At 40.0% G+C, this 19,878-nt stretch overlaps 1 protein-coding gene across 2 annotated transcripts; it reads left to right on the plus strand.

The window, feature by feature from the left end:
• Window positions 1-2,009: 2,009 nt before the first annotated feature.
• Window positions 2,010-19,802, plus strand: pou1f1 (POU class 1 homeobox 1). 2 transcript variants are annotated; one of them, XM_019352660.2, is made up of 8 exons: window positions 2,010-2,100; window positions 7,708-7,816; window positions 10,492-10,653; window positions 11,517-11,615; window positions 16,067-16,327; window positions 16,459-16,623; window positions 17,258-17,318; window positions 17,419-17,659. In XM_019352660.2, the coding sequence occupies exons 3-8, from the start codon at window positions 10,536-10,538 to the stop codon at window positions 17,657-17,659; spliced, it is 945 nt and encodes a 314-aa protein (XP_019208205.1). In that variant the 5' UTR covers window positions 2,010-2,100; window positions 7,708-7,816; window positions 10,492-10,535. The 2 variants fall into 2 exon arrangements, with proteins under 2 accessions (XP_019208205.1, XP_019208206.1); XM_019352661.2 differs by lacking the exons at window positions 2,010-2,100; window positions 7,708-7,816 and adding an exon at window positions 8,598-8,733 and having other exon boundaries at window positions 17,419-19,802.
• Window positions 19,803-19,878: the final 76 nt, after the last annotated feature.

Raw genomic sequence — 19,878 nt, forward strand, 5'->3', positions numbered from 1 at the left:
TGTTTTTTCCGCACATACACTTGTTTCTTTGTAGCTCAGCAGAATGATAGCAGGTAAAAAAAAGTAATCAGCTCTTACAGCTGTGTCAGACACTGTTGTGGGAGTCTAACAGGGATGGATAGGCATGGCTGGGAAACTGTTAAGCCATGTTTTATGCTTAACTTTAATGCTCCTACCTCTACCTATTGCATTGTCTTTTATTGCATGTGAACAGCTGTCAGGTAAGTTAGAAGCCTGAGTGGATCCACATAAATAAATAACCCAATATGATGCTAACCAGCTTATCTGCCAGACTGTCAGGAGCCTGTCATCAGCTGAAATGAATTCAGCTTCAGCCTGGCAACAATGAATGCCTTGATCCCATGTAACGATTTTTCTCCCAACACCAGCTTTAATTTATCTGTGTAATGCAGATGAGGCTGCACTCAAGAGGGGACGAGTGCCTCTGCTAAATTTGCAGCTGGGGCTGTGAACATATTGAACAGAACATGGCGTAAAGGACTCTGGGGCTAGACCTGCGTGTGGGGTGGGGTCAGAGCATCTCTCTCAGTGTTGTGATTGCCTCTGTCCTTGTTGTGGCCTCCTGGTGGTCAGGTAAAGCAAAATCACAAGGAAGCAGATGGTGATATGCAATTTTAAGTCTTGCTGCAGATGCTTCATCTGATGGGTTGTAAGTAGACCTTAGGTTTAAGTAGACGATATGTCTAAAAAAAAAAAGAGAGACATAAAGTCAAATAAACTTCAGTGTCCGCAAGGTTTCATTTGGTCTACAAGCAGTGATCCATACATTAAGAAGACAGACAGGTAACAGTACAGCAGATGTGGCAACCCTTAGAGTTCATAGATCGTCGTATTGAAGTTATCCTCTCAGTTTGTCAGTCTATAGAAATTAGTGTCAAAGTGGTACAACTTATGGCCATGGAGACATTTATTCCACCTCATAGGTTCACTAATAACAGTAACTGAGCATGACATGCAGAAAAAATGGGTTTCTCTCCCTAGCGGCTTTCATTTGTGGACACCTACAGGGCACAGCCCTTTTTCAGCAAATGAAGGGATAAATGGAAACTCATAAAGCCTGTAGACTTACGGGGCAGAAGAGTAAACTGCCCTGCCTCGATGCCTGTTGCCTAGCTACTGCCTATCCATCCTGTATAATTTTTTTTTCTAGTTTGTTTCTTTTTCTCATTTTTCGTTCCACGTGCAGAGCCCTGGCTTGAATAAGGCTGATTGCGCTGCAAGCAAGTGTACACGTACGCCTCAGGTACTGCACATCTCCTTATGTTATTTTCCCTCCCTCCTCCTAATTCTTTTGTTCCCCTCTTAATGCTCCCATTTACCACAGATCTATAAGAAAGTTTTTAGATCATGGCCTCAAGACAAGATAACATGAGGCATCAGAGACAGGCTAAGTTTTAAAGTACTGCTCATGCAGAGCACATAAAGGCAAATGTTGACCTTTATGTGGTGAGACAGTTTTTATTTTTCACGCTGTAAAACAAGGCGAGCACACCGCAGCCTGATACAACAGATTTCATAGGCATTAAAATGACACCTCACTGCTAGATGAGTGTTACTTTCACATATTTCTTGAATGTAAAGCAGTGTCAACCCCCCATACAGCTGTCAGTTTTATTATTATTCTATAATCTGCTCTGTCAAACTGTGCTTCTGTTCTCTCTTCTTTATTCCTGTCAGTGGTTTTCAACAGAGTTATCTCTCTGTTAGTTTTACTTATCCCTCTGCGGCATTCAGTTGATTTGTCCTTCAAACTGTGAGCACTGCAAAGAGCAGAGGAGAAGAATGACAAGAACAGAGCCACAAAGAGCAGTGTGCAGCAGCAGCAGCACTGTTAGTCGTGTTTACTATGTAAAGACTGAGGGCGAAACTCGTCCGGTGCCACAATTGTATATGGATTGTAAAATAAAAGTCTCTTTAAACATTCAGCATGCTGTGCAATAAATATATTTAGCAAGTCCAATAATGTTTGTGTGTTTTTCAGAAGGAATACAGGGACAGTGTGTGCTCAGGGCAGAGGCTCAGTGGATGAAATGTGGCTTTTGGGTTCAAGGGACATGGACAGCTGGAGTTTCACAGGAGGTTTGTGCCATAATCTGGCTTCTTTCTTTACAGTATTGCAGTGCCTACTGAGTCTTTGCAGAGCATTATTGTTACCAGATGCCGGTAAGCACTCGTATGGTGCTGTTTTCAAGGACAATTTTTAAGCTTTTGATTAATTCTGTTACAGCATATGGAGCCTTTCATTTACTGAGGAGATAAGACTTGAAGAACTTAATGTTACTTAAAGGTTAACTGCCAATTTAAAATGCTTGCCGTTTTGCTTATTTTAATCAGGCTAAAGTTTAGGTTAATGAGGATGCCGTATGGTTGAAAGCTCTTCATACTTCTTCTTGGATTGCATTAACAAATAAACTCATTTGCAGAAGGCATCAAAAACGTCCTCTGCTCTGCTCAATTTTCTGTATAACGGAGCTGTCATTTCACTTTGTATTCATCCACCTGGTTTTAAATAAGAAACAAAATCAGACACATGCAGAGAAACACAGTCTGAAGATGATGAGAGAAACCACAGTGAAGTGATCCTTTTTTCTTTTTACTAAAGCAGAGAGCTGTAAAAAGAAGTTGGGAGTACTGTCGTTGAACTAGCACATATTTGAAGCTGACATTTACTTAATGAAGAGAGATAGTAATCTGGGAGAGACTAGGAGAGCAGATTCAGGACCCGCTCTAGTTTCCTCAAATACACAGTTAACCTTTGCTGTTTGAATAGAGGGTTTTTTGAATATGTTGATGAAATTAGCCCTCCTGAATGCGTTTGACCGGTGTTTGTGCAGCGGTTTGTGAGTCAGACCCAGCTCTGGGCAGATGGTGGTCGGAGTGGTGCATAAGGTTTGCTTGATATTCATCAGCAGAGCTGACCTCCGCCATGATGTATTCAAGCATCCGACAAACCTCACTCAGTGTTCATCCCTGCATAATTAATGAACACAGAAATTCAAAAACAAGAAGAAAGTTGTTTTTTTTTCTATCCAAGCTCCTCACCTCACCCTCCTCACCTCTCTCATGGTTGACTGGAGAAAGATGGGCATGTTCTTACAAAATGCAGTTTAATATTTATGTGGTTCTGGAAAACGAGAACACTGGTGCTGGCGATTGTTTGAACAATGAGGGGCAGGGTCGGTGTGCAAAGTTCAGAATGTATTATTAAAAGATCATTTATGCACCGACACTCAACCATCACATTCTTTGTGAACTAAAAACCTTACAAAGTTGGACTATAGCACAGAATTGCAGTAATAACCGCTGCTCCATTGAAAGTGTGCTGACATATTGCATCGGTGTATGGTTCTCCAGCTGCACCACAGCACACAGAAAGGCACTCCAGAGGGTCATCAATATGGCCCAAAAAATCATTGGACATCCTCTTCCCTCCCTGAAGGACCTGTACAGCACTCGCTGTCTCAAGAGGGCACGCAGCATCCTACGGGACTGTACACACCCAGGACATCGGGTGTTTAAGCTGCTGCCGTCTGGCAGGAGGTTCAGGCTGCTGAGGTCCCGAACAAACAGACTCAAGGACAGCTTTTACAACAGGGCAATAGCCCTAATCAATGCAAATAGCTGACCTGATTGGCTACCTGCCTGGCCTTTTTTTAGGGGGAGGTAACAATGTTTAAAACAATAACAATAATAATATTTATATTTATAACAAGGTGCAATAATAATTAATGTGCAATAATAACAGTGTGCAATACACATAACACTTATTCTTCTTTTTTATTTCTAAGTTAATATACTGTGTTGTGTTGTTTGTGTTGCGTTGTGATGTGTCATATCGTGTCGTGTTGTGTTATATGTAGTGCCGACGTAGGACAGTTTTTCCAATTTCATTGTACTACTGTACTATGTATGACTGTGCAATGACAATAAAGAATTATCTTATCTTATCTTATCTTATCTTATAATTAAAAATGAATAATTGAATTGTTAAATTGCAGTTAATTTTATTCTGAGATTATTGAAATAGAGGTGTCACAATGATAATGTGGTTAGAATTGTCACCTTACACCAAGAAGGTCTTGGGTTCAAATCCACTGGCTGGATGGGACTCCCTATGTGGAGTCTTCATGCGCTCCATGGGTTATTTCCATAGTCCAGAGACATGGATGTTTGGTTAAGTGGCAATTCTAAATTAGTCATAGTGAATGTCTTTCTGTGTTGACGAGAAAGGCTTGCAACCTGTCCCAGTTGGGGCCCTGGCATCGGCGTAACTTTGTGCTGAACATTGGGGGGGTCAAGATCTCTGTCTAAATAAATAAATAAATCTGGGTAAATTCCCAGTTGATTAAACATGCAACTATTTTGCTGGTAATACCTGAAACGAGTAAAGAAAATCAACAGCCTTTTTTATTGGGGGGCTTATATTGGTTGGGTCTGATTATTGGGGGGGTCATAACCCCTCTAACCCCCCTGAAAATTACGCCCCTGGGCCCTGGCATGATTAGGTTCAATTCAGTTTTATTCATAGTCAAATGACGACAGCAGTCGTCTCAAGGCACTTTGTTATAGTGCCTTGAGTAGTGCTGTCAGTGTTAATGAGCTAACCGCGCTAACGTGTTGACGCCCTGCAGCCCCACACACGGGAGGATCCGCGCTAACTCGCAAACAGAGATTTGCCACCTTAATGCGGCTACAGCGTTAACGTCAATTTAATGAGATTAACACTGACAGCACTAATTTTAAGGTTTTATTTAAAATTATGATTTAAAAACCTATCATGATACAGAGAAAACTCAAACAATCAAACGAACCTCTTTGAGCAAGCACTTGGTGACAGTGGGAAGGAAAAACTCCTTGTTAACAGGAAAAAACCTCCATCAGAATCAGGCTCAAGGAGGAGGCAGCCATCCACCACGGTTGGGGGTGAGGGAAGGAAGAAAGTGGAAGTGTAGGAAAATGGATGGAGTATTGAAATATTATACATTTTTAAAACCAAATATAGTTTTTATATTAGTGTTGCTGAGTGACTCTCTCAGCAATGTCCTCCGTATTCACTTTTCAGAGGAAGGACATTATAAATAGTACTGTATGTACTGTACTTCGTTTTCTATTCTTCTGCACATGATGTATTTGTGGTCACCAGGAGTACTTGCCTCGTAGCATATTATTCTCATGTCTTGCTAACATCATTCAGTGTAATTTACTACACGGAGATGCACAGACTCAAACACAAAAAGCTGCTAATGAGCAGGCAATTAAGTTTTATACAAAATGCGATGCTGTACTTTGTTTATGTGGTGAGAAGGGTCGTGTCATTTTGCCGAAGCTTGCACATGCACACCCGCACACGCACAAAGGCAAGTTTATTACACGTCAGAATAAACCACCCGAAATGTGCCAGCTCATTTGCAGCACGCTCTGTTGTTCCCGTGCACACAGACACTGGCGAACACACCTGGTACACGGCATGTATATGGATGTGATACCTGTGAGAATGTGTCACCTTGCACTGTTCCCACTGCATCCACGGGTGGATCAATGGTCTTTGCTGTGTGTGTGTGTGTGTGTGTGTCTGTGTGTGTGTGTGTGTGTGTGTCTGTGTGTGTGTGTGTGTGTGTGTGTGTGTGTTTGCATGTGTGTGGTGGAGGAATATTTGTATTTAAATTTGTTATCGCTTACATTTTTTACCATCTGTTAAGAGGTTAGGGTAATAGTCTGCCTGTGAACATTTAAAAATTATATTTTCTGTGGTGTGTGTGTGTGTGTGTGTATGTGTGTGTATGAAGGGGAAGGAGGAGGGGGATCTAGAACAGGTGCTTTAAGAGTACCCATTTGACTCAGGGTCTTTTCACTAATTAAGTTTAGGTTCTTTATGTGCATATGTATGTGTGCTTGCGTGTGTCTGTGGGTGTGTGGGTGTGTGGGAAAGCTTTCCTTTTTTCGCTCCCTCATCCTTTGATTTTTTTTGTACTTGTCTAAAACCACATTCAGACTGCCCAGGTTTGATCAAAGTCCTTTGAAGCTGGCATTTACCTTTATTTTAAAACATGCAAATCCATTCAATTATGGCATTTACGATATTTCCAATATGCCGAGAATTGGGGTATATCTGTAATTTTCAACAATGCATTCTTTTATGTGCTTATCAAATGTCAATTGCCATTTACAGTCACAATGTACCATATGCATATCAAAGGCAAACACCTTGCCTACACCATGTCTGATCAATAACTTAAATCTAGAAGTCAAAGGTATTATTTTAAACATATAAACTTTCACTGTCTCATCTTATGATTGTATGACTGCATTTACTATCTACCCACACAGATACTGAGCAGGTTAGGCACAACCCACAAGTCAAACATAAAATAACTTCTATTTCTACGTTGCCATTCATTATTATTGAGCATCATTTACTATTTAGCAGTTACTAAGACTTATTGGACTGACTTTTATCAGGGCAGTCTGAATTGTTGGAGACTTGTTTTTCACACTAACACGGAGATTGCTTTAAAACAGAGGTGGTTGAATCTCTCTGTGTGAAAATAGGCCTGCTTTCACCAGCTGGGAAGATGGTCTTCTGCCTGAGTGGGAGTTGTTGGCAGGAATGAAAGACTATGAAAAGTATTTTGAGAATGATATTGTTGCTGGTGAAACTTTTTTTTTCTGTTGTCACACACCATTACATTCAGTTGTCTTAGTAATTTTGTGGACTTGTTTTCTGTTTCAAATCTGAAACTTGTGGAATGAGATTTGTCAAAGTCCATTTTCATTTGCATAGCTATTTGTCACAAAGACTTTCATTTTTCCAGTGCTCAGTCTTGTTGCGTTTTGCTTAATCAGTCCATGAAAGATTGCATATTGAAGGGAAGGTGGATAAAGTAACTTCATGCTATCAGAGTTTGGGCTTAGACTATGATTTTATTGCCTTTGAGGTAATTACTTTTAAAACCTATTTAGTACTTTTACGAGAAAATGGAGCAAAGCAAAGTCACCAAACCATCAAAAGGCAGAAACAATTTTCATTCCTTTTTTCTCTATTGTAATGACACTGTGAATAAACAAGCTCACAACTTTAGGTTTAAAATCCACGTCAAGCCAAGACATTGTCCGATGTGCTCAGTGCATCCAGTCCAAATTTACACTGTGCTTAGGCAAGCTGAATCGTGCCTGCCACCCACAAGCTATTTTCCACCTGCTGCCCACCTATATCAACAATAGTGAAGCAGAGCTGAGGATAAACACAAGTACAGACACAACAAAGTGCACATGGTGGCCACACTCTTCAGATTAACTTCTGTCCATCCTGTTGAGTCCTATTGTCTTTACCTGGAGCACTCTGCATCCAACACAATATAGACATCATCCTGACACAATAGCTGCCTTTTCTTTCACTAATGCTGAGATGATGGTACATGAGAGTTTTTGTTTCTGAGAGATCAGCAGTAAATAGAGTGGAAGCAGCATTGCCGACCTCCGTGATAACCTGGGTGAAGCTTAAAAAAAATCAATTTACAGCTGAAAGATGCTGCAGCACAGTTCATAGTTCTAGGTTGTATTTCTTGGTGCTCCATGTGAATCTTTTCTATCTGTTATTTTTTTCGTTGTTTTTTTAAATTTTATTTTAATGAGCATTTTATGTTTTCACTTTATTTTCTCATTGCTTCCTCACAATCCCGTAATCAGGAAGAGACACAGGGAGAGAGAAAGCGAGGAAGAGGAGAGGAGAGGATCGGGTTTCTCAGCCGCTCTGTACCCTAATCCTGGATTTGAAAACAGGATGAGAAGAACACAGGTAAGTACAAACACAAGCAATTACAGCACTGACATGGAATTGGAAGGTGGGGGTGAGGAGCTCGATGGGAAATAGGGAATCTCATAGGTTGAGAGTGGGCGGTTAGTTGTAGGTTGGATATAAATACCTGCAGTAGACAAGGACAGAAAAATGCCGAGGGTATGACAGACGCCGGCTTACCTGCAACTATAACAGTGAGAAAAGACAAGGAGAAGCCTTAATGAGGGAAATCTGTGTAGCTGAGAAACACATTTCAGAAAATGTACCAGTGATTTATCTTGAGCTTGAAGCTCCTGAATATTCATCTTCAAGAGTTTTGGCTGAGGGTAGAGTTGTGACTAAAACTGTGAAGTGTTCTGGATGAACTGCTGACATCCACTTCTCTAAGAAAAAAAAAAAAGGAAACCTATCACAGTTTTCTACCTGAATATTCCCAAGGGACTCAGGGGAGAAGTATGCTTGAATGAGCCCGAGTGAAAGAGGATAAGACAAGGAGGCGATACATGAGGTGAAAGAAGACTAGAACGCAGCTAGAAAAAGACAAAGCAGAACTATAGAAGGCCAAAGAAGACAAGACGAAAGGCAGAAGGCAAGACAAAGTATCCATAACAAGTCGCGCGAGAGGAAGGTAAGGAAACAAATAGAGAAGGCAAAGGGCAAGCAAAGCAACAATGGGAAATAAAGCAAAATAAAGAAAGAGACAGAGAAGCGAAGACAAGAAACCAATCGAGGAGCTGTGTTGAACTTCAGCGGATCGCCATTAAAGAGAGGGCAGGAAAAAATGGCCTGTCAGGCATTTGGTAGTGACTCCTTTGCCTCACTGACGGGAGATTCACCCCTGCCTATCATTATGCACCATGGCTCTACCACTGACTGCCTGCCAACCACATCCCATGCTCAAAGCATGGTCGCTGCAGGTAAAGCAAACATATTCTGTTATCTTGTAAAACTTGTTAAAATTGTTTTCTTTGTTTGTTTTGCAAAGTGGAATTTTTTTTGTGTGTGTGCGTCTCATTGATTTAAACTATCATCATCATGTCATAAAACTTAATCTGTGCTTTAGGAAGATGGGCCACCAGAGAGGCCTGTTACAGTCTTTTAGGAGAAGATTCAGTAATATGGCATTCTCCACTGCGATTAAACTGTACATGAACGCATCCTGGAAGGATTCATTTGTGACAGATTATACATGCATAGAAATGTAGGGATGACCTAACTGTGTGCAGTCGTACCATAGATCACCCTTATCAAGGCGCAGAATACAACTGTGCCCCGATAAGGCTGCATCTAGGCGACAGGGAAAATGGATTGAATTAAAAAATACATTTATTCAAATCTAATCGAAATTATGTAAATGTATCTAATCAGCTACATAGTTTGGCCCAGCTGTCTCTACTCAGTGGATAATTGCTTTGAGGATATGTTATCAGTATGATAAACTCCCCAAGGTCTTCTTTTTTTTTTCCACAATGAAGTGTTGTGGAGAAAACTTCCAGGGGTCTTAAAGCCTCCTGATTGTTATAGCTAAGAATAGACAGGATTAGATCATGCAAAACATGATTCAACCATTTATATAACAGCAGAGTAAACATATTGTGAAAAAAATATATATATAATTTTTTCTACCAAGTACTTGTGAGATTTTGAGGCTGCAACACATTGACCTGCCTTGTCTTCTGGTGTCTCTATGAATGGCTTGAAATATGGTCATAGAATGCTAATAAAACCAAGTCATAACAGGAGGAGGAAAACTCATAAACAAGGCTTTGATTCTTCTCAGCTGTACAGTGTTATCATTTATGTTCGAGACCGAATTCAAGAGCGCATCCTAATAATACCGCTAAGCATTCATTAAAGCTTGGAGTGAACTCCAAACTGCATAAGAAGCAGAATACATGAATAATTATTTAATTAGAAGGCAATACTATTTTTGATTCTTTTAAATACACTTCATTTAATTCGGTTTTATTTATGGAGTGCCAGTTCACAATAAAAGTCATTTCAGGGTGCTCCATATTCTAAGGTAATCACTTTACAACAATACAGAGAGAAACCCAACAAATCCCTTTGAGTGAGTACTTGGCTACAGTGGGAAGGAAAAAGAAAAGGAAAAAGTCCCCAACAGGAACAACAAGAACCCCCGGGCAGCACCAGACTCGAGGAGGGGAGCCATCTGCTACAACCAGTGGCAAGGACAGACAAGAAAAGCAGCGAGAGAAGACAAACAACAAGCCTCCTCACACTTAGATTCACAGCGGCACGTAAAGCAGTAGTTTTAAAGAAAGGTTATCACTGATGTGTGCTCTTTGTTCTGCCACTCTTCCTAACAGACTAATTTAAGTTTGTGCTTTAGAAAGTTATGCAAGGTTATTTTATCAGCATCTAATAGTAAGTGATTTCCTTTTAGTGTCTAATTAAAGGAAAGAAAGGAAAGAAAAGAACTCACTGAAAACTAGCCAAAGTTACTGACTCCATATGTGATGTGATGAGAAAAGGGTTGTCAGTGCACATCTACATCCCGCAGTAGGCAAGTCATTAAAATGCTTCCACTTGATATGAAATCAAACTTAAAGATGTTAAAGAAAGACGCTTTACTTGTCTGGGCATGCTTTAAAATTGAACTGCACACGGATCAGATCCTGACTTTAAAAAATGTCTTTGTTTGTCTCTGTCAGTGTCATCTGGGCTGTCCCTGGGTCAGCCCTCCAAGCGTTCCCACATGCACCTCCCGACTTCCTCCCTGGGCAATGCTCTCAGCAACACCCCCGCAAGCTTACATTATCCAGTCACCCCCTGTCACTACACAAACCAGCAGGCCACCTATGGCATGATGGCAGGTAAGCAGAGATGGTGCTGGGGAAGAAGAATTTGTGAAAAATAAAAAGGCAAACCACGAGTTGAGTTGGTCAATAAAATCTATCAATGTGTTTTGTATGTATTAAGCACCAGCTTGATCAAATAGTGGATGGCCTGTGTTTAATATATGATATTTAATATAACCTTGATTTTTACTCTTCATCTCTCCATTTTATACTGTGTGGGTTTGTGGTTGAAGATAAATTGTAGCATTGTCTTTAATGATATCTCATCATTTTTACAGCACTAGATTCACATTTTTTTCTGATGGCAATGTTATTTTGCAGCATTTCCAAAGCCAACACTAAAAACAAAAAAAACTGAAGCTGATGAAGACTCATGGGGGAGGGAGCAGTATTGATCTGTACTGTTGGTTATGATGATGAGGACAATGACAATCGATTCTAACTATGCCAGGTTTTGGAAGCACTGAAATCGAGCCTCAAATTTGCAAAATTATTCCGTTTCAGTCATGTGTGGGCATTATGTAGTCACGATCTGCGTACTGAAAGTGCTGCCATGCATTTAGCATTTAGAAACGACAGGTGTGGCTAACGGAAGACACGCTCACAAAGTGTAAGGTGCGGATAAATCGGCAGAGTCCAGACTTTTAGGCAAGTTTCTGAAGGAAAAAGTCAGCTGTCGTATTGAAGGGTGACACTGAAAAGCAGGACTCATGCTGATTATAGCAAGGCTGAAATTACAATGTCACACTAACAGCGATGGCTATCATAGAGGTATAGATGATGACGAGTATAGTGCAGGCAGTGACAATTACACTATACAGTAATGGCGATGGTGGTGTCGATAATAAAGGCCTCTGTCTCTCTCTCTCTCTCTGCAGCACAGGAGATGCTCTCTGCCAGTATTTCTCAGACTCGTATCTTGCAGACCTGTGGTGTCCCTCACCCTAACATGGTGAGCGGTGCAAACGCATTGCAAGGTAAAGATCAGACACACACACGCACGCACGCTTGCTCCTTCCCTCTCCTTGCCTGTAGTTAAACACAGTAAATTGAGCAGAAAATGTGTTTATGTTCCATTTAATTTTAAATCTGCTGCCAGTTAAACTCAATTTCAACCTTGATTACCTCGCATGGACTCTTTAGCGCACTTACTTGAGCTTTTTAGAGCACTTGTTAAGCGCATCTGTCAAAGATGACTCGCCAATTCCCTGTCCTGCTGTCAGGAGTGGGAGTTACACACTGTCACGATTGTTGCTACAATTGTGGTGGATAGGATTCTAATTAGTCGTGATTAAACCTCAGAAAAACTGCCATTTTTCATGAGTGTAATTAATAACTGTAGTTAATAGCAGTTATCTTTAACAAAAAAAACCACAATTTCCCTCAATGCATACTGTTCTTATAGCCTTTATTAGCTTGTAGCATTTTATCATATAAAACATGCCAAACTGATATTGTAAACCAACCAAATTTTAAAGAGTCCTGCCGTTTCTGTATTCCAGACATGAGCACAGACCTCAAGAAACACGACACCTTATCGAAGTTTCACTCTTTCAGACTTTAGGTCCTGCATGCTGATTCTTTTGAATAATATGAAATAATGAAAAAGGACACAGAAACAATAAGAACATAAACAACCCTTCAAAGTCTTAAGCCGATAAAAAGAGAAAAGCATATCACATTTGATGCATTTTTTTAGTTAGACTAAGTATAAGTGAATTATTTTATATCATATAACCATGTGAGAGTACAAAAAAAAGAACTCGACCCTAAATGAACCCAGAAGTTTTGCAGAAGAAATAAAGAAGTTTCTTTTTACAGACTTATCTGCTTGGATTTTAACCACCTGGGCAGAGACCCAGTGGCATCGGCCCACTTCTGCAAACGGCCTCACAAAAATTATATGAACTATGGTGTCAAAGGCTGCACTGATGTACATTAGGATTAATTAAACAGCAGGTGCCCACACTTATTACCACCAGGAGGTAATTTGTCACCTTAATGATGTCCGTTCCTCGACTGCTAAATGATCAAATGTCTGACTGACAGCTTAAAAAATACAGCTGTAAGCTTGTCTGAGACTGGTGTCAAGCTTCTGACAGCAATGTTTGACAAGACTGACATGAGGTGACATAAATTATGTGGGATGATAAAAAAAGGGAGGCTGTATCGCTTGAAAAGAGGAATGCAATGCCAGGCAGAAACGAGGAAAAAAAAATCTCATGTGTGCGGTGAAATTGATGGTGAAAAATCCGGCTGAATCATAAAATGAGACTAGCTGAAAGCGTTCGACAGCAGAAGGACATATTTAAGTTAAGAAGAGAGAGATAAAAGTTAATGTCATTAAACGGGAGTCCTGAATTATGATAGCTGAGGTCAGAGGAAAGAAAAAAAAGCCTCTTTCATTTTTTAAAGCTGCATTAATCCATTTTTATATTAACAGTGGATCAAATAAGTGTGATGTGAAAGGTGCTGCCCTACAAACCCACAGTGATTTATCAACTCTGCAGTTCCCCTCAGTTGGTCTCTTTCACCTCATCAACCTCGTGTTCAGCTGCAAATGGTGACATTTTTCAGCAACAGCACTCTGGTACACCCACAGTACACCCCCTGCCCAGCAGCAAATAGCACATTTAAAAACTAAAGTCCCAGAATTCCCTCACTGCGGCTGGTTTTAAATCAAAAGAGAGATGAAATAAAAGCGAATAGAGCACTAAAACAGAGCTTCAGAAGCTAAGGTTGGTCGCTATACGCTAGATGCTTAAACAGTTAACTGTTTTCCAAGACAGAACTTTATTAAATTGCATTTGACTAAAAGGCAACTCTGGGATTCCAGCTTGTTCAGAGTACAAAACATTGCTGAAGCAGCTTTTAATACAGCATCAAATCAGTGTTTGTTTGCTTTCTGTCCACATTTAGCTTAAATCTGTTGAAGCTTTTTGGATGGTGCACATGTATAGCTGCTGGAAGGTCCAAGCCCATGTACACAAAGGCTTGTGAGGTGCTTTCACAAAGTCAGTAAGCCCACATGTGCTATGACCAGGGCTTGCTGCCCAGTCTGCCTCCCTGCCACACAAATAACGGCTGTGTTCACTGCAGCATAGCTGCATGTAAGCTCCCCAGAGAACATCAGTGCATACATCAGGGTGATACAACGAAGATTCCTCTCCCTTTTGCCAGCTCAGTGGGGAAAACAGGATGCCTCCAGCTGAATAATCCAAAAACTGTTTTTGTTCTCAGGGATATAGTATTAGCCCCAAACGCCCTCTTACCAATGCTAAACAACTGCACGGTGCATACTGTGCACAGAGCACTCGCTTTTGGGATGCTGATTTTAACAGGCGTCTGCAGTTAGGTGGAAAAAGCTCTGAAATCTAAAGGCTACAGCTACAAATGTAGACACGTACTGTACATGCAGCCTAAAGAAGTAATTTCAACAGAGAGAGGAACTCCAACCTCTGCCTGACACCTTCGGTACAAGAGAAGATCACTGATGCATACAGTTTTGGGGAAGAATCTGCCATACTGCTCTCCAGCTGATATATAGATCCAGCTGAACAATGCAATGGGTCGATGGTGCTGTTATTTTCGCCACCACTTCATGCACAGGGCTCGTGACAGCTGTAACTGTTGTCAGTATTTCGGTTAGTGAATTCTATCTAGTCCAAAATGGCTCAACCACTGCTGTTGTCAGGCAACATTTTAGCTGAGCTAAAATCTGAGCTTCTGTACAAGCTTTTGTTTCAGTGTGTCATGTCAGGTTGAAAAGAAAAGATGTTGCTATGTGCTACTTAGGAAAGTAGCGGCAGCTCATCCTTACTGGATGAACAGAAAAAGAGAAGAAGTGTTGCTCAAAGTTGACGAATAGTTTAGCCAAAGGACCACAAATATGTTTATTTAGAGATTCAATTTCACATTAATAAATCATTTTAGCCTACCTTGGGTAATTTTAATGGGGTAGGTAAAAATACTAAAAGCACCTTGCTTACTTAGCTTTCACAACAAAATATATTTGGCATGCAATAACACCAAAAAGATCCGAAATTTAAATCAGCACCTCTGAAACAGTTTAAATCAAAGCGAAACGGTACTCTTCACAAAGCCGAGGATTTGTTGCAAGGATGTATTAGACTCACAATAAGTGTACCCAATAAATCGTCAGCCGAGTGAACGTTCACTATCAAGAAATATTTTACCATTTAGTTTACATGAAAAGAAAAAGGATACTAAGGGTACCAATATTATAAACTAACTGAGACTTGCCAACTGAACTTTATTATATTAGATCCTATTATTGTCTAAAAATAGTTAGTTTGCACTACAACTGCAGTAACACAAGAGGGGAGTGTTGCATTGCTCAGTTACATTACCAGCAATATGGATAGCAGCTATGGAAAACAGTGTCCCTCATGAGCAAAGACTGTCCTGTTTTGCACATGCCTAACTAAGATAAATGCGACACGCAGACTGACATATTTTTAGTGCTGTTAATTAGTGGTTGTTTTCTTTTCTCTGCAGCTGTGCAGATTTGTGACGCAAAGGACAGAATCACATTAGAAATTACAATTAGTCATCCACCCATGTGGTACCGTGGCAGTCATCTGTCATTAATCTGTCATTAGTGATTAGCAGCAAGAGCTCCACTCCAGCTTACCACTTAACACTAACAGTCACCTGTAGCAATAATGAATCATCTTGGAAATTGTAACACAAGTAAATACAAACCTGTTTTCTGATGGTTGTGAGATGTTTGCTCACAACTGAGCAATGAGCCTTTAAAATAGGAAAGCCAGCTTTGTGCTGCAACACTAAAGCCAAGGACGAAGGGACTGCGGAAAGACGAGTTCGTTAAATTATGGCTACACTGCAATATATTGTTTTAAGTGACAGTTAAAAGAATATCTATTCACCAAGCCCCTGAAAACACATTCACTTATTTAAGCACTCATGTCACATAGGAGGGTTTTTTCATTTTTAAAAAGAAATCTTACAGCTTTTATCAGTAAATGGAACTGGCTCAGGTGTCATCATGCCAACCAAGTGTCGGACTTCAAAAAGAAACCTTTACTTTTATTCCATACACCACAAATATGCACTGACATAAAACTGTTTGTGCCTGCCAGTCTGCAGATGTACTAATAAGGGCAACTTCAATGATGTTTCACTGGAGAGGTTAAGAGAAGATATACATGATCTACACGGTGCTTCACACTATGAAGACTTTTTATTTAAAGAAGGAAAATGTTCTGATTACATTTAAACCTCCATTTTTTCAAAGTGTTACTGTTATCCAATATTGTCTATCATAGCAAAAAGATTGAAAAAAACTCATATTAAAATATTAATTTCCAGGTCCCAGCTGTTCCATTGTTCCCAACCAACAAATTTCCCCTCTCTTTCTGCTCTCTGCCACTCTCTGTTTTGCTAGGATCTCTTACTTCTTGCTTGTACAAGTTTCCGGATCATGGCCTAAGTAGCGGCTCTTGTGCATTAAGCCACGGTTTCTCTTCACTGCCCCCGGCCCTTCTTTCAACTGATGAGGCCCCAGGGGGCCCAAGCGGAGAGATAAAAAGTGACGGCCAAAGGAAGAGTATGCGGGACCCAGAGGACGCGCCTGCCATGGATTCACCGCAGATACGAGAGTTGGAGATGTTTGCAAATGACTTCAAAATACGGAGGATCAAACTCGGTATGATTAATACAAATTTATCTCACTGTTCAGCTGCAGCAATGAGATGCTTCACCACAGATGGTTTTGTCTTTTTTCCCTCTGTGCTGCGTGTATTTTATAAAGTATTTCTGTTTCATTTTGACCCGCAGGGTACACTCAGACTAATGTAGGGGAGGCGCTCGCTGCCGTGCATGGTTCAGAGTTCAGCCAGACCACGATCTGCCGCTTTGAAAATTTGCAGCTGAGCTTTAAGAACGCCTGCAAACTCAAGGCCATTCTGGCTAAATGGCTTGATGAAGCTGAGCTGGCGGGTGGTGAGTCACACGTATCCACTCAACTCACAACCCTTTGAGAGTATTTATTTGAGGGTAATATTTATCTATTCAGCAAGGTAAAATTTATCCTTTTGATTCAGTCTCTTTTAGTGTCTTTTAAAAAAAAATATTTGAAAGTAATGCATTCTTGGATGATTACTAAGATCTAATTAGCTGTGCCTCATCTTGGACAGTGTTTGCCAACACTTTAGTCTTACATCCTTTTCAAATTAACCGCTTTTGATGCTCATCACATGATACTTAGATTGACTTTCTAGTCTCAGATTTCTTCTGATTACTTAGGTGTAAAGAGCTACAACTTTCGAGACTACAACAAAGAAAAAGCAATTCAAATAAACAGATGCACCCTGTGTGTCAAAGAAGTGTTTTTCTGTCATATTAGTGGCCTCCTCAACACCAGATTTATTTTATGATCACCCAAACCCCAGGCCGGGGGTGAGAACGGTCTGAGAAATTGTTGATTATTCTTAAAAATACTATTCCCAAGGTCATATAATGATATGTGATGTGGTGACACACTGAATCAGTCTAGGGAAAGCTATAGGTTACACTAGCAATCAGCCAGAAAGATGTATCCTGATGTCCTTACAGAACCTACTGTTGTTTCTTGCAGCTTTGTACAATGACAAAATAGGAATGAATGAACGGAAGAGAAAAAGGAGAACAACTATCAGGTGTGTACTGTAAAGATCAAACGTACAAAATATGCCATTTACCAAGTGAACTCATAATCTTTTTTTGTAATCCCCCTCTCTCCCTTGTTTCACTCTGTAGCCTTGGAGCTAAGGAGGCCCTTGAGCGCAGCTTTGTGGAGAAAAGTAAGCCATCCTCTCAGGAAATAGCCCGGATAGCCAAAGGCCTCCATCTGGAGAAGGAAGTGGTCAGAGTTTGGTTCTGCAACCGACGCCAAAGGGAAAAACGCGTTAAAACCAGCCTTAACCTCAGCTCGTGTTTGACCAAAATCAGTCCGAACTGCATAGCACAGATGGGTAAAACGCAAAGAGCAATGACATAATTCGAGGTTCGATGAGCGTGTCTGTGAGGGAGGCTCGTTTGTGACCGTGGTTAAAAATGTGCTCTTTTCAAAACTGAAATGTCCAATAGCAATTATTCCAAATGCCACGGGAGAATTTTACCCTGCTGAAAACAGATAAAGCTTCTTTTACCCAGCATTAAGCAGCTGCTTCACTGACTTAATACTGACAAGAGAATTTATATAAGACCAAGTTTGCCATAAAAATTTTTATCTTTGCCTGTTGTCTTTGCACAGATATGTCTCTCTGTTAGATTTTCCAAATGTAATATATATATATGTGTGTGTGTTTTTATTTAAAATTGCAATTTTAAACAAGAGACATAAATGTCAAAGAGCAGCCCGGCCATTATTTCCTTGTTGTTTGAAGTTGAAACTGTGAAGATAAAAGGTTTTCAATAACTGCATATGAACTGCTGGCTTGATGCTGCACCTGCCAGTCTTGACATTTAAATGTACTGAATATTGGCTGTGCCTTGTTTGCTATACAACTGCTGAAAGTATATTAACCACACAAACCAAATCTCATTTAATGCATCAGCATCAGAGTACAGACAAGTGCTCATAAAGATCAGCTCTTTCTGAAAAAAAAAGCAATACCATTATTGATTTTGTCCTTTTTTTCCCTACAAAAAGAAGTTTTATTGTTGATGAAATGAAGTGTTCTACATTTACATCTATATTTAACCACAGAACTTCCTGTTGTAGTTGTGTTTGTTTTTGTAAAAGCTGGTGCCTTTATGTCCCTGTTTTTAATTAGCTGTCAGTCTTAAGAAAAATGCTTTAACCAAATGAATGTAGCTGCAGTCAAAACAATAATATATTTAAAAACTTTACAACAACCTATTTATTTGAGAGCTAATTTATTATGTCAGGCTACTTTACTGTGCACAACCTCTGTGATTTATGGGATGAAGCCAGGGACATGGGAAACTTTCTGACAGCAAATGGATATGCGGTCTTCTGTTTCCCTGATGTAAGATGGATGTTGATGTTTTTGCTTTTGCCGTCGCTGCCTTGATAAAGTGTCATACAAAGACGAACACCAGCCAATCACAACTCTGACCTGGTTGAGGTGACTGATGGGAAAGAGATGGAAACGCCACGCCTTTCTCAAGAAGAAGAAAGCACCTAAAAGTATCAGGATGTTTTTATTCTTTTAAATTTACATCAGAAGCCAGTAATTATTGTCCAAAAAAACTAGAAAATGTGATATAGACTTGGCAACAAACTGATTTAAAGGGTGCTTATTATACTGAAAATATAAAATAGCATATATCTGCACTTTTCTTTATCAAACTGCCCCTTTCAGTTCCCAGGCACTCAAAGCTCAGTCAGTTCACCGCATATGTAGCAAGCAGTAACCCGCATTTCATAACTACAGTACGAGTGACGTCTCTCATTTTTACTGTAGTACTACATATATTATGTTGTGAATGTCTCACTGGAGATTCATAAATAAACATACAAGACACTTAAATTCAGAAATGAGTGGTTTTCACTGTGACTAATGTAAGGCTGTATAACGGGAGCGCTGCCAGGGGAAATAAATGCTGCTGGGTCACACCGACTGCTGTCACTCCTCTGAGTGTGTACACAGCTAAGTTACAGGCACAGCATGCTTACTATAAAACTACTATGAAGCTTCTAAAGGTAGTCGCCCAGATGACTTTAGCCTTAAAGTTTTTCCTCATATCTACTCCTTTTTTTCCCCCACAGTTCATGTATTCAGAGAGCTAAATGGGTACCGCATATTTTTATATAAGTAAATCCATAAACGTGGCTAAAATATATGCATGTGTTATGTGTCGGTGTGTTTGTTCTTCTGTTTGATATTCTATTCAACTCTTCATCAGATGCATCATCATGCATCATTTAACAGACTCAAAATTTATTTGGCTCCAAAATAATAAGTTACTTTTCATTGCCTGGTAATACAATTATATTGCATTACCAGGCACTTTTTTTCTTTTTACTGGGGGGGGGGATTAAAAAAAAAGGAATTTCAGCAAACTTTTGTCTGAGTCTGTCATTTATATGGAAATGAATGGAAACTGATGTCTGTCTTTAAAGACAGTAAAAAAGATATATACCTCTTTGTGTTGCTCGGTTTGAAGCGAAGCCTTAAAAAAACCTTGAATACAACTTTAATGAAAAAGAAGGGGGGGGGGGGGATAAAGTGGAGACTGAAAATGAAAAAA

The sequence above is a fragment of the Oreochromis niloticus genome, linkage group LG16 (genome assembly GCF_001858045.2).
Source record: "Oreochromis niloticus isolate F11D_XX linkage group LG16, O_niloticus_UMD_NMBU, whole genome shotgun sequence".
Taxonomy (NCBI): domain Eukaryota; kingdom Metazoa; phylum Chordata; class Actinopteri; order Cichliformes; family Cichlidae; genus Oreochromis; species Oreochromis niloticus.

What these genes read in the sequence shown, in the direction of transcription:
- pou1f1 (XM_019352661.2), top strand. Translation starts at nt 8,598, where the DNA reads ATGGCCTGTCAGGCATTTGGTAGTGACTCCTTTGCCTCACTGACGGGA. An exon ending in TCAAAGCATGGTCGCTGCAG is followed by an intron (nt 8,734 to 10,491) that starts GTAAAGCAAACA and finishes TGTCTCTGTCAG; the next exon opens with TGTCATCTGGGCTGTCCCTG. An exon ending in CGGTGCAAACGCATTGCAAG is followed by an intron (nt 11,616 to 16,066) that starts GTAAAGATCAGA and finishes CTGTTTTGCTAG; the next exon opens with GATCTCTTACTTCTTGCTTG.